This window comes from Poecile atricapillus, chromosome Z (genome assembly GCF_030490865.1).
Source record: "Poecile atricapillus isolate bPoeAtr1 chromosome Z, bPoeAtr1.hap1, whole genome shotgun sequence".
Lineage (NCBI taxonomy): Eukaryota > Metazoa > Chordata > Aves > Passeriformes > Paridae > Poecile > Poecile atricapillus.
In genome coordinates this window covers 57,806,265-57,820,921 of record NC_081289.1, presented here as the reverse complement: position 1 = coordinate 57,820,921, position 14,657 = coordinate 57,806,265, and the positions used below count along the sequence as shown (strand labels likewise).

General features: G+C 38.3%; 1 protein-coding gene across 1 annotated transcript; it reads left to right on the top strand.

Moving 5' to 3' along the window:
- Positions 1-80: 80 nt before the first annotated feature.
- On the top strand, positions 81-12,319 carry LOC131573461 (cysteine-rich with EGF-like domain protein 2-A). The gene is made up of 10 exons (XM_058827441.1): positions 81-376; positions 1,307-1,389; positions 1,834-1,944; positions 4,164-4,255; positions 5,159-5,335; positions 6,569-6,667; positions 8,246-8,323; positions 9,094-9,189; positions 10,032-10,172; positions 11,748-12,319. Exons 1-10 carry the CDS (start codon positions 203-205, stop codon positions 11,804-11,806), a joined length of 1,110 nt encoding a protein of 369 aa, XP_058683424.1. The 5' UTR covers positions 81-202; the 3' UTR covers positions 11,807-12,319.
- The last annotated feature ends 2,338 nt before the right edge of the window (positions 12,320-14,657 follow it).

Below are 14,657 nucleotides of genomic sequence, written 5' to 3'. Positions count from 1 at the left end.
ACGTCCCTCCGCTCCGTCTCCTCGACCAATGAGCGCCCGTGGCTGGTGCGCGCGTGGGGCTGACGCGGAAATCTGAATGGAGCTCGCGGGCCGCCGCCGACGGGGCCGGGCCGGGCCGGGGCGGGGCGAGCGCGGCCGCCGGTGCTGAGGGGGCTCGGCTGGGGCGGCCCCGCTCCGCGTCCAGGGGTCCCGCGCCCTCGTCATGGGGCCCGGCCCCTCTCCTCGCCCGGGCCCCGCGCCACGAGCGTCTCGCGTGGCCTTGGCAGTGCTGCTCTGTTCCGCCCTGTTGCTGCTGCCGCCGCCTGTCCGCGGCGCCGGTGAGCGGCGGCGCCTGGCGTGCTCCACCTGCCGGGGCATCGTCGACAGGTTCAACCAGGTGGGTCGCGGGGTGTGGGCGGACGGCCCCGCGGTGGAGCAGAGCTTCGCGGGGTCTCCCGGCGGGGCCGAGCAGCGGCGTAGGCGGCTCCGCGCCCGCGGCGCCGAGGGGCGGCGGCCGGGCCTGTGGTGGGGCAGCAGCGGGTCCCGCTCCGGCAGCGGTCGCAGTGCTGAGGCGGGTGGGGCTACATCTCTGCCGCCAAAGGTGCTGTGGTGCTTCTTGTACAAAAAGGCTGGCTCCATTGGAGCGTGTCCGGCTCCATAGGAAGTGCTGGTGAAAGCTTCGTACCCAAACATTCACTGTCTGTGGCTACTTGCAGCAGCCGTACGTGTGGCACAGTAAATTCTGGGCCGGCAGCGGGGGCTGCTGCGCCTGGTGAGCGGTGCTTTGTACTCTCCGTACGCATTTCGGCTGCTGCGGGCTCGCCAGGTCACTTGAGCTGCGGCGTTTTCTGCGAGGTGTCGTGTGGTACCATTGGCTACGATTGGGATCAGCTGTGCTGATCGCCCTGTTGTAAGCTTGTGTGCTTAACTTACAACGTGGTGCCGACCGGGCTGTTATCAAAACTGAATGAAGTAGAGGTTCTGCTCATATGGTAATAAATAAATTTCCTAAGAACTTGGGGGAGAAGGGTGTAAAGTTTCATACATACATGGTTTTGTTTGGGTTTTTTTTTTTTTGTAAATCGGCTGTAACGTGGCCTTGTTTACGCACTAGGGAAATTTAATCATGTTATCCTGTAACATACACTTTCTCATTTTTCATGTTGTCATTAGCTGTTGCTTTCATTCAGGAATTTGATCAGCAGCTTGAGAGCTCTTCTGTAGTTTATGCATGGTGCTTTTCACAATTTCATGTAAGCATTTGTGATTACCCTTAATTTTTGTTAGAAACAAACCCTGTGTAATTTCTGGTACTTTTTATTTGTAGGGTTTAGCAGATACAGCTAAAAAAAACTTCGGTGGTGGAAACACTGCTTGGGAAGAGAAGACGCTGTCAAAGTATGAGTCCAGGTATGCTGTCTCAGCACTTCTTATTCAGCTGCATTTTGTGTTTGCTCTGTGTATCAGTGTTTGCTTGGAGCTTAATGTATTGAACTTGGCAGCTAAGGTTTCTCTTGTCCGAACCTTAAATTCTTAATGATTATAATGTTGCATTACATTGTAATCTAAAGATTATAGTAAAGACTCAAACACCTTATTATTGCCTTTATTAGTCTTATTTCTGAAAACAACAGGGGTTAATTCTGTTATTAGTCATAGTAGTAATCACTGAAGTAATTATTAGTAATTATTAGTTTATTAGTTCTTTACTCTGATATTTGGTATGTATTTAAACTAATCCAGGGCACCCCATAAACTGGTGAAATATTCTCACTGAAGTCTGACTGCTCTGCCAGGTCTTGAGTTGTATTGAACGTTTAAATTAAATTTACAGTTTTCCTTCTCTGCTTATAGTGAAATTCGTCTTGTAGAGATCATAGAGAATCTGTGTGACAGTAGTAACTTCGAATGTAACAACATGGTTGAGGAACATGAAGAGCTTATAGAGAAATGGTGGTTCAAGTTGTAAGTATCATTTTCTTGGTGGAGATCTTTGTGTGAGTAAATTATCTAGAAGGATGAACTAATAATGTTAAACCTTGTGCCTGTACAATAGCAGTATGAGTAATTCTTTATTGTCTTTCAAGAGCTGCCATTGGGTACAGCTAGTTTCAGGCTAACTTTTAGTATCATGTGCTGCTGTACTATGTTCTTTTTGATTTTCAATTCCAGCAGTGTTGTGCCAAAGGATCTACACTTGTTTCTTACACACTGTCTACTTAGTTACCAGCAGGCTGTCAAGGCAAACTAACATTGAAAAATTTTGAAGTTTAGTCCCTTATTCTTTTCCTTTGACACAAAACTGCAAGAGGCTTTTTGGTTCTTGTGGGTTTTTTGTTTACTTGCTTTTTTTCCTGAAACTACATTTTGTTCTCCTGGCAATCAAAAGAATAGTTGGTGCTATTCAGTGTAGAAGTTGGATCTCTTGAAGATGGTAGAGTAGTTTTTAGTAGTAGTTAGACTTTTCTACCTGCATTTTAAGTCAGACTGGGAATTGTGTTATACCTAAGTATTTTGTATACCAGTCTTGAATATAATTAGTGCACAGATGGCAGTGTAACATTTAAATTTCTTAATGTTTGGGTTTTTTAGTTCCAAATCACATTTCTTCTAAGTATTTTTCACTAATTTAGACTGTCAGCATTCCTAATTAGCTCAAATTCAATAGGGTGAACTGCTGTTATAATGTTTCATAGCTGGATAAGGCTTTTTGATCCTCCACTTACTTTTAAATGACTGCTTGCTTTATCCTTTTACCTAACTATACAAGATTGCGTATGTGTCAACACATTGTGAAGGGAATAGAATAGCAGAGCAGAAAATACAGTATTTCAGTTGGAAGGAACTTAAAACGATCACTTAGTCCCACTGCCTGACCATCTCAGGGCTGATCAAAAGTTAAAGCATGTTGTCAAGGTCATTGTCCAAACACCTCTAAAACACTGACAGGCTTGGGTCCTCCACCACCTTCCTGGGAAACCTGTCCCAGTATTTGATCACCCTCTTGGTAAAGAAATGTTTCCAGATGTCCAGTCTAAACCTCTCCTGGTGCAGCTGTGAGCCCTTCTCTTGTGTCCTGTCATTAAGTACAACAGAGATTGGCACCTCCTTCTCCCCTTTCCCTCCTCAGGAAGCTGCAGAGGGCAATGAGGCCACCCCCTCCACCTCCTTCTAGACGAGCACAGAGTCCTTAGGTGCTCCTCCTAGGACATGCCTTCCAGAAAGGTAAACTATGCAACCCAAAGTCTTTATTTTGGCTAAAATTTGCGGAACTGGTCTTAAACTAGAAAATTTGACAAAGTAGACTTCCTAAAATAATCAAAACAATTCATAAAACACATTGGGTTTTGGAAAGTTTCTGTTTTTAATAGACCTTTTGAGTGCATGCAATTGATAATTTGCTTTCCTTTCTTTAACCTAAAGTATCAAAATGTCATTCAGTTTCTGTGGTAGTTTCCAAAGACAGTTTCTTTGCCCATCAACACCTTAGGTATTTTTTACGTGTTGTTACATAAAGAGTGGTTGATCACTGGAACAGGTTCCCCACAGCACCAAGCCTGTCAGAGTTCAGGAATCATCTGGAGGACACTCTAGCTCACATAGTTTAGTGTAGGAACTCCTGCAAGGAGCAGGGAGCTTGTATGCTGGTGCTCAAGCAGCACATAACTAACTTCTTAACTTTAAATATGTCTTCTAAAACAAAAAGGGAGAAATTTTAACCCTATTGTCAAGTTGCCAGTAATTTGAACAAATGTTGGCATCTCTTCTGGGCTGTCTTCTGTATACTTGATATAAAGGTACAGCAATTATCTATGAGAGAAAGACATAAATAAGACTGTCTAAACTATATATAAGCCCTCCCTAAAAGTAAGGTGTTTAAAAAAAGGGGTGTGTGCATGTATGAAGATGAATTGATTTTATTTGTTGCTCTTATTTCACTTTCTTCTTAAATATGATCTATAAAATTTGAACAGAGCTTATTAATAGTATTGTATTTTAAAAGGTGCGTTTTCAAGTTGGAGGACTACTTCTAGAAATTGATTCCTGAAATTATCGGAAGAAATAGGTTTCTAATCTGTCATGTGCAATAGGTTTCTCCTCTGTTGTGCTGTGTCAGTTGTGTGAGTTGGCTTTTAAAGAATATTTGTTCTTTTTGTTTGTAAATTAATGTCTTTCATATGCAGAAAGAAGAAGTATCCAGATTTGTTTAAGTGGTTTTGCATTGAAACAATAGAAGTTTGCTGCCCTGCTGGAACTTATGGACCTGATTGCCTTGGTAATTTTTCTTCTGAAAAATTCAGTGGCAGACACAGTTTTTTAACCTGTTTGTTTCAGTCTTTACTGTCATGGACAAATATATGATGTATGATATTTTGCATGAGACACAGGCTGCTGTGTAGTATGTACTTGCTGGGGGCCTCAAAACCGACTGGCTACCTTGTGAATATCCTGCCTGAATAAAAGTCTTCTGGGCATGTAGTAATGTACTAAGCTGTCAAAGGTACTGAGAAACAATCAATGTGATGCTCATATCCACACCTGACCCATCCTCAAAGGCTCTCTGTAACACGAAGTCTGTTGTTTAGGTGGTCTTGCAGAATCTCTCTGGACAACAATAATTGACCAAAAGTGATGAGACATATTTTTGCCTCTGAAGCTGGTAAAATTTATAAATCTCTAAAACTGTACCTTGTTAAGAGATCAATTTTGGCCACTTAATATATTGGTAAAAATTAAGTCTCTATTCTCTATATTGATCTAAATGATAGCCGGTAGACTTTTACAAATGTGATATGAGCTGTCTCAGAGATAAAAAAAAAATAAAAATACCGATTTTATTCAGGAAGCTAGGAAAATAAATAAAATTTTGATCCATGGTCTTTACCCAAAATCAAATTGATAACTGAACTTTCTGGGAGATTCGTTTGCGTTTCCATTGTACTTGAATATATTATTGAGCATTGCCTTATTGCAAAACTTTTGATTACTCTCAAGGGTGAAAAAGACTCTTGGAAATTATATCCTTCTAAAGAAGGAATAGAAGAATTTAGTGTGACATTTTTAAATTTTTTTTTTTTTCTTTTCTGTGAAGAGGGATGGACTTCGGATGCTTGTGCCTGAAGGTCAGAAGTTATTTCCTTAAACATCTGATTTAAAAATATTTTTGATCCCTTTTTAGCTTGTCGTGGTGGATCAGAAAGACCTTGCCATGGGAATGGCCACTGTGATGGTGATGGTACCCGAGGTGGAGATGGCTCATGTAGCTGTAAAAAGGAGTACACAGGACAATTTTGTTTGGACTGTTCTAGTGGTTACTTCAGTTCCTTGAGAAATGAAACGCACTCTGTTTGTACAGGTAACCAAGTCTTAACACATGCTTCTATCTTTGTGTTAGTTCTTCAGTTTTTGCAAGCAAAAATAAAAGCAGTTGTAACTAACAAATGTAGAAACAAAACATAGTTTGGTCACTCAGCTTTAAGCATAAAAGACAGTTGGCTGGAATTCTAAGGTTTTGCGAAGTCATCCTTCCACACTGCCCTTGATTTTTAAATTGTTTTTTTCTGCTTTAAGAAGCTGAATTCATAAAAATCTTTGCTTCTCTGCTTCCAAAGTACTGTTAAGATCTTGAGCTGAAATTACTGCATACTGGACTGAGTTTTTCCTCATGTCTCAGATAATCATAAATGGAATCAATGGGCATGGAAACAGTTGATCTGTACTGCAAATGACTTAGATTCCAGTTAGATACGCCTAAATTTAATTTTGAAACAAAGTCAGGTTGTAGGAATAAAATTTTGCATTGGTCAGATTTTCAGCTGTTCTTAGACTCTTGGTTAAATTCTGCAACAGTTACATCCTGACCCTGGGATCTAATAAGCTTGTTTTTAAATAGTCTATATTGTTTGGGTTTTTTATTTTAATCTGGTTGTGTAGTATTTCTTCTATATGATTTGTCTTAGATTACAATATATAGCATACTTAGATTACAATATGTAACATACAAATGTTACATAGGTTCTGTTATATGTGTATGTTGTATATATATATACATGTGTACAATATGGATACACAGCTGGATTTTTAGTATATTTCCTTCTGAAGTTCTTTAGAGTTAAATCACTTTACACGTTGCTCTCATAGCTAGTTGCAAACTAGCTATGAGGTAGTTTAACGATTCATTAGGAAAAAAAATGCAGAGTTTTATGTTTAAATTCATGTCCCAGCCTTGAGAGGCTGAGCTAAATTTGCCTTCCTGATCTCCCCTTTCCAAATATTTTAGAAATTGGACCTGCCACTTCCAGTCACTAGAATTTCATGGCAGTGTTCTCAGTGGTGCAAATAACTGTAATTGCTAGATTTGGTTTCCAGGGATATTTTGGGATTTCGCAGTTGTTTTGCTCAGATAGCTGGATGTTTCTGTATTAAATCTTGAACTTAGAGAGGTGCCATCTTGTGAATGGGACTTTGAAGCTACTAAAAAATGATGTCTTCCAATGAAGGCTAGGTAAAGTTTTCTCTGAGAGTTTGTGTGCCAGAACTCGTCTTGGGATCTCTCAACAAAACTCAGGTTGTAATTTTCTCCTACCAGCCTGCCATGCTGCCTGTAAGACTTGTACTGGTTCAAGTAACAAGGACTGCCAAGACTGTAAAGAAGGCTGGATTAAAAATGAAGATGGAGCTTGTGTGGGTGAGTAATGCTTGGCAGACTTCAAACAGGTTTTGTAGTAACAATGGCTAGTAAGATTAGACAACATCACTTCCAAGTTTTATTGTATTCTGTGGAAATGATCTGTCAGTTTAGATTTCTACAATTTTATTAGTCTCTCTTTTCCCAATTTGTTTCATGTTGCAGGAAAACAGTATTTTCTTACCACTGATTGCCTGGTGATGATGGTTATCATACTGTTCACTGTATGTCTTTTTAGTTTAGTGGAATACATAGAACAGCAAGTGGGGTGTTTATTTTTAGACGTGAGTTTTTTTGGTGTTTATTTGAATGCTAAACAATGTCCTGCTCTTGACTTCAGCCATTTTGTCAATTAGTAGAAAATTCATAAACTTAACTACTTTGTACTAATTACACATTTACCTTCACATAACTTTGTTGTAAATGCTCAACCCTGGTAGAGTTCAACAAGTCACTAAAAGCCATGAGGTGCTAACCTTTCCTGTTGTTAGACAGAAATACTAGGAGACATCAAGCTCAGTGCTTCCGTTAATCTCTTACCTGTTTTTATCTTAGCATTTAACTTGGTTTATGAGGCGATGTGAAACACTTCAGGAAAAATGTGAACACTAAAAATACTCCCAGTGCAGGAAAGCACTAGGGGAGAGTAACACATTCTGTTTAAGTGGTTGAATTTGACCATTTAAAGACCTCTAACATAATGCCCGGAAACAGTGTCTTAGAAATTACATGAACACTGCTTCCTTTTCAAAGTGCCAGTGAGAACTGGGCTTGAATTACAGATCTTGCAATACCTGCTTGGGCCACTACTGAGCACTCCCAGGGCACTTTTAAGATGCTTTGGTACTGTCTTCTGTGCAGCTGGGTTTTTTCCAAATAATTATTGCCACTACTGAACTATAAATCAGTTGAGTAATCAATAGGAATGATGGGCGCAGCAGCAAGATGAGAGTGACAGCAATGACAGGAAGAAAGGGACTGAAATAGTATTTCTTTGTTTGAATTTTTTAATGAAATACTGTTGCACCCTTTCTTCAAAATCATAAGACTTGCATGTTTTAACTCTGCAGTAGAATTGGTTTTCAGCTTGACTGCTGCTAATCTTAACCTGATTTGTTCCAATTTGCTTTGTGTAGAATACTAAGAGGTGCGTGTATGTGCATTAGTATAAATTTTTTAGTTATATGAAGAATTCTATAACTTGGTAATGTAGGAGTACAGAAGAAAATTGTGTTCTAAAACAATTGTCTGTCTGCTTGTTTGTTAAAATGTTTGCATAAATGCATGACTTGAAAATGACAAAGATCACAGGTTTACTGGAAGTTTATTTAATTTGAGCTCTTGAATTTCTGATATATCTCTAATTGTCATCACAAAGCATATGAGAATCGATTTTGATTTTCTAATACAGGTTTAAACTGAACAAAACTGTGTTACCATGGTAGTTCTATGTCCACTATGTTGCATACCTGACTCCAAACACATTGCAACAACTATTCTCAATGCAGTCAGTTTATAGCATCTGTCTGTTTAATCTTGACTACTATTTTAAGTAACTTGTCACTTTTTATGTTTCAGATTTAGATGAATGTGCTTCTTCTCCTTGCAAAGATCACCAGTATTGTTTGAACACAGATGGATCTTTCTCTTGCAAAGGTTTCTTTTCAATTTGCTGTTGTATTTTACTGTCTAGAATCCTAAACTAATGCTAGAGGTAATGCTTATAAAATGCATGATATATATTTGGTACAGTGTGGTCTGATCCTCACTGGGCACAGGGATGATGAGGCTTTAGACCTATTGTACAAGCAAAACAAGAGATTTCTGGTTATTTCTACTTGGCTTTTGTAAGACACCCCCCCCACCTTGAGTACTGCCTCCAACATAAGGAAGGCATGGACCTGCCTGAGTGCCAGAGGACAGCTGTGAAAATCTTGATCAAGAGGGTCACCTTCCCTATAAGGACAGGCTGAGAGAGCTGAGGTTGTCCAGTCTGGATGAAAGAAGGCTCCAGAGCGTTTCAATACCTAAAGAGGCCTACAACAAAGGTGGAGAAGGACTTTTTACAAGGACATGTAGTAGACGAGACAAGGAGGAGTGGCTTCAAGCTGAAATAGAGTAGGCTTTGATTATATATTAGGAAGGAAATCTTTACTATGAGAGAGTTGAGGCACTGGACCTGAGAAGTTATGAATGCTCTGTCCCTGGATGTGTTCAAAGACTGGTTTAATGGAACTCCAAGCTACCTGGTCTAGTGAAGAGTGTCCAACCCCCTAAGGGGGGTTGGAACTAGATGATCTTTAAGGTCAACTTCCAGCCAAGCCAGTCTGTGATTCCTTATGTGGGTAAGCTGTCTGACTTTGAGGGTGGTATTTTAAACCCCAGATAAACAAATTTTTTTTACACATAACATATTTTATCTTTAGCATGTGATGCCAGCTGTGTAGATTGCACAGGAGAAGGTTCTGAAAAATGTAAGACCTGCTCATCTGGATACGTAAAGGAAGATGAGAAGTGTACAGGTTGGTGGATTTAGCAGTACCTAGTAGAACGCTGGTTAACTCACTCTTGATTAGCTATGCACTCTAGCCATGCTGAGGAGCTCAGAATTACATTCACATTTGTGTGCTTCAGCTTTCATTCCCATCAAGATGGACCTAGTCCTTCTGGTATTAGCTGCAAAGATGTTCTCAATAACTTCCTTTGTATTACCCAGCTAATATGCTTGACAAGGCTTAAAGTGAACCACTGGTACAAAGGAGCAAGGTATTTTTATAGTAGGTTCAGGAAACAGCTACATGAGTCTGTTGTCAGTTACTTACTACTTCATCAGATCTGTGTTTCTATTCATTTTGTAACAGAAACACAGGCATTCTGATAATCCATCAGTGTCCAAGTTCAAATGATAGTCATTCTTGGTGAATTGTAACATGAAATTAGACTTCCTTTGTGGGAAAGAGCATAATCTGAAGTAGCTATTAACTGTGCTGATGTAGTATTTACAAGCTCTGTTCCCTTTAGCTATACTTTGATGGCATAAATAGAAAATGACTGTGGGGGAAATGTTCAGTAGTTTAAGACAAATTGCCTAATTGTGACAAACATAACTGTTTAATACATTTCTCCATACAGGGACCTGCAAAACATTAAAAAACAACTGTACTGGATGTTACCTGAATAACTTTGAAACAGTCCAAATCATGAAGAATTAGATTATTTTAACAGAAGTTAAATCTGTTGCAGCAGCATTCTGCTCCTCAATGTTTGTCATATTTGAACAGCATTTTGTTTATATGACTGAGCACAAAAAAGTTTTATAACAAAATAACAGCAGTGGACTCTTTCTTTCCTGTGCTATCTCTAGATATAGATGAATGTAACCTTCCTGAAAAGGTCTGCATGAATGAGAATCAAGACTGTGTTAATACGTCGGGTAGTTACAAGTGTGTATGTTCAGAAGGGTTTGAAGATAAGGATGGAACATGTGTTCAAACTGTAAAATCAGGCAAGTAGCTTTTAAGGGACAATTTAAAACAATTAAAAAAATATGGTGCGTCAAAAACTTTGAGTTTTATTTAAGTCTAAGGGTCTAGTTACTTGTAAACCCTTCTGTATTATTTCTCATCTTTGTACAGCTGTAGTCTGTATCAGTAGTTTGTAGTGTAGGCCACACTCTGACCTGTGTTTTTTTACTTCAAGATAGTTTATGTTCGTAAACATTCTGTTCTTGCATTACTAACACATTCTTGCTTAACTCAAGGTTGTGTTTTTAAGTCACTTAAAGGTTTGGCTTTGTTACATAAAATGAGCTAGCAAATTTCTACTGTCATAAAAATGAGTTTGTCCTCCCCAGTTTTTTCCTTTATCATTAGTTGTAGTGACTTAAAGGTTTATCTGATTGCATGCAATCTTCAACTCACTGAAATCTCAGAAAATTACAAATTAAAAAAAGAGTTACAAATTCTCTCTGCTCTATAACAAAACTGAATTTGTTTATTTTGTGATCATGTGAGTGCCAGAGGTGGTGTTAAGGTGAAATGGGGAAGACGTCCATCTGTCAGTCACAGGGAACTGTTTAATTTCATTTAAATTATACCTTTTGCCAAAAAATTCAACTATCATTTTTTTCTAGGATATGTTGGCCCATATGGACAGAACTGTATTCATTTAATGTTCCATTACTCCATCTAGGCCTCTTTTACAATTCCATGGAGAAAGATGGGATTATTTTGCAATAATAGCTGTAGGAGAATAGATGAAAGACACCTAATTTCATACCTTTGTTTTCTTTCTACTTCCTAGCTTATTTGGGTGGTTTTTTTGTCCTCCCATTTCTGTCCCCAAGACTGATTTTTCAACTTGTACTATTAAGTTGTAAAGATGAATGTTGTATTGCTGCTCGAGGCCACTCAGTTCATTTCTTTTACTCTCAGTGCTCACTGCTATTAGTCCTTTAGAATCAGTTACGTACTTCTCTGATACAGATACACAGGGTATCAGTTACTACCTTTGTTAATGTGGTTTGACATTTTGAGACTAAAAGGAAAATAAAAGGTTGACAAATTGGCTTAGGTTTTTTTTGCTTAGATGATGATTTTCCCAGTATAATAAAATTGCTCTGCTTTTTAAAAGGTTGTTTTAACATCTGAACTGAGCAGTTTACTATAAAAAACAATTTTGAGTAAGACTTGCCCTGTTTTTTCAAATAATGGAACTACTACTGAGAGGTTGTGTAGAAAGGAGGAAATTCACTGTGAATAGCTGAAAACAAAAGCCTAGAATAGAAGTGCCTGTGCTGTTTTTGTTTTTCTACTTCCACTAATAGAATTATAAAAGTTTATTTGAAAAAATTTTGTTTGCATGTAGTAAAAAAATTAAATGCATGCTTAGATTAGGAGAATAGTGCAAGTAGGTGTTACATATGGCTTAACTGCTTCTCTGTTCTTTGTAAATATGTTAATTTGGGTTTCACTTTAAAAAAATCCTAATTTCAAAAGTCATGGTTATATTTATATAATTAATTATATATGTATATTTGATAGTAGATTTGTATTGTAATTGTGATATTTTTGTTTCACAGGAGAGGAAGTAGAGAGTGAAACAACTGAGCCTTCACATACTGAACATGTTGACTTATGATCCACACTCAGAACCAAAAGACATTCCTACCTAAAGTTTTAAATTATTGGATTAAGTCTGTGCTAGCTGACATACTGTGGAAGTGGTATGAAATACACAGGTTGCCATTAAGACTTTTTTTTAAATGGTGACAACCTGATCTTTAAGCTGCATTTCTTTATTCTTAAATCCCACTTTTTATATAATTCTTCTAAAAGAACACTCTAGATGGGTTAGTATAAAATTTGAATGAACATAACACTGTACCCAGCAACTGTAAACAACTTGCAGGCTTCTCATTCTAGTGCCTACTGAAAACTATTATCTTCTGGAAGAATTCAGTTGCACTTCATAATTCAAGGAAAATTTAGACTGAAGTTTGTTGTTTCTAATCATGAGAAATATTTCTGTAACTGAAATACAGCTTTTGGAAATTGTCAAAGGGAATCTCTCTGTTGGGGGAGGGAAGCACTGTTCCCGTAAATAAAATAGAATGCTTAATATTGCATTCAATAAAAGTTTATTTTGTTGGAATGTGCCTTAAAATTTTTAAGATGTTAATACCTTGATGTGTTGTCATGCCTATTTTTCTTTTAAGTCAGTGAAAAAGCCACGAAAGCAGCCCAAACAACCCTCAGAAAACCAAAACCCCAGAACCTTGTAAACTGTACTTCAGTTCAGCATGGAATACTAGCACTCAGTTGTATTGGAATATACATGAAATAAAAACCCCAACCCAACAACATCCCCTCTCTCACACACACTTTCCTCTAAAGGAAGAGCTATGTCAACTTCACTTTTCAAAAGCAGGTAAACAGGTCTTTCTGACAGATACTTGCATCAACTATGTAAACTAGTTTAGAAAGTGATGGAAAGTAGGTTTGGCTAACACATGCCCGCAATAGCTCATAGTTATTATGTGAGTACTCGCTAGAACTGATGAATACAGGACTTTCACTACAGCCTACTGCCATGTGTAACAGCTTCCTGTCTACTGCAGAGCAAGCATCCTGCAATCAGATCTTCATCTTGTCTCTTGTGCCATTTCACAGGGAGAGCTTATAAGCATATCATAGACTCAACTGCCTTTGTGTTGTTTCTAAGCTTAAAGGCAAGTATAAGAGCTAAAATGGATATATTCTGTAGGACTGTCAGAGCTGTAAATAAAACAAGGACCATCCATGTACAGTCTCTGGAAGTGAGTAAAGTTTAGAGTACATTGTGGTGATGGATACAGGGAGTATAGCAAGGGGGTTATAGAATACAGCTAAGAAGAGCACAGTAAAGTCTTGACTATGAAGAAGTTATAAACAGTACCCTGAGGTAAGGGGACATAAAAAGGCTATGAATAGGAAATAGGAAAATAGTAAAAATCAGGCATCTTCTATATACTTCTGGAGTCATGTGAGGAAGAGTTTCTCCTCTTTATCACCACAGAAAAATAAATTCTTGAAGCTTATGGTTTTTATCACTCTTCCTCACATGACCTGCAAAAGTAATGAGTAGTCTGATACAATCAGACTTTTTCAGTTCTGGATAAAAATATTTTCAGCTTTCCATTACCAGAGTAGAACCATCAGAGTGTTGTTCCCTACAAAACATACAGACATAGTACCTGGGTATTAGGAGTCACTAGTATTCTATTTCCTGAATTCTCCCATTCTCCTACCACCAATTATAGGCATGTGTTGTTCTGCATTAAATTATTGTGGGGTCCAGAAAGGTGAGTCCAAATATTTAGAGCTTTCACTGAAGGAATGTTGGCCAAGGTATATATGTGATAAATATTTAGTACTGTGCTACTGTCTTATGCCCTCTTCATGCTGAGTTTTTAAAGAATTGTATTCTCCTTTTACTATTTCAGACTGTAATTACTGCCCCATTTTAGAAGTTGAAACTAAAAATTGTTTTGACTGAACTTAATCTTTTTCCCCCCCTCTGCCTTGAATACAGTGGGGATTGGACTCTGAGTTGGTTTGGGTTTTGCCCTTTATAGTCAGAATGGAGTGGGTGGAGGAGCAGGATTTGAACTGATTAGCAGAAACAGGCAATGAAAATCAAGTGCATTTTGTTAACAAAGCCAGTCCAGACTATCAGTGCTTTCTACTGTATATGTTAATATTTTGGTGTTAAAAGAAAGCTATTTCCATTAAATTTTTTATTGCATTGTAGGGATATCTGGTTACATGGCACAAGTCTTCGTACTTAGGGTTGTCTGGAATTATAGGTCTCATGTCCAAGTATGCAAATATGTTGGTAAATACTTCAGAAGTTATCTGAGATATCCAACAAAGAAGATTTGTGTCTCAGTGAAGTGTTGGTTAGGTACTTCTCTCATAAATACAAAGGTGAACTTCTAGGTCCACACGTATGATTTATTTTGTAGATTTCATACTGTGGTATCAAACTGGAAGCAGCATCCCTTTTGCTAGATTGTTTTGCTTTGAGGTTTCTTGACCTAAAACTAAGTGTTCTTTTGCTATGGGAAATAGTACCGAATAGTGTATCTAGTGTATCTTGAAAGGACAAGATTCTTTTTCTTGAATGCTCCTTGAAAGAAACACTTTCCAGGAGCAAGCAAGCTCAAAAGACCTTCATGTTTCAGTTAAGGCTCTCAACATACCAGGAAAGCAGTCTCAAGTATGCAGCATCTATACCACAATCCTGCAGTGTCTAAACTTAGAAGTCAAGGTATGTGCTGAAATGTTTTCAGCATTGATACATAATACTGAATATTTTCTTTGATGAAAATTCCCAACATGTCTGTAATAGACACTGAGTTCTCTTCAAAGTGTAATACAATCAATTCCTAAATAGGGTAAATTAATTTTCTTTTGCAGAACACCTTGATGACTTCAGTAATTCAGAAAGT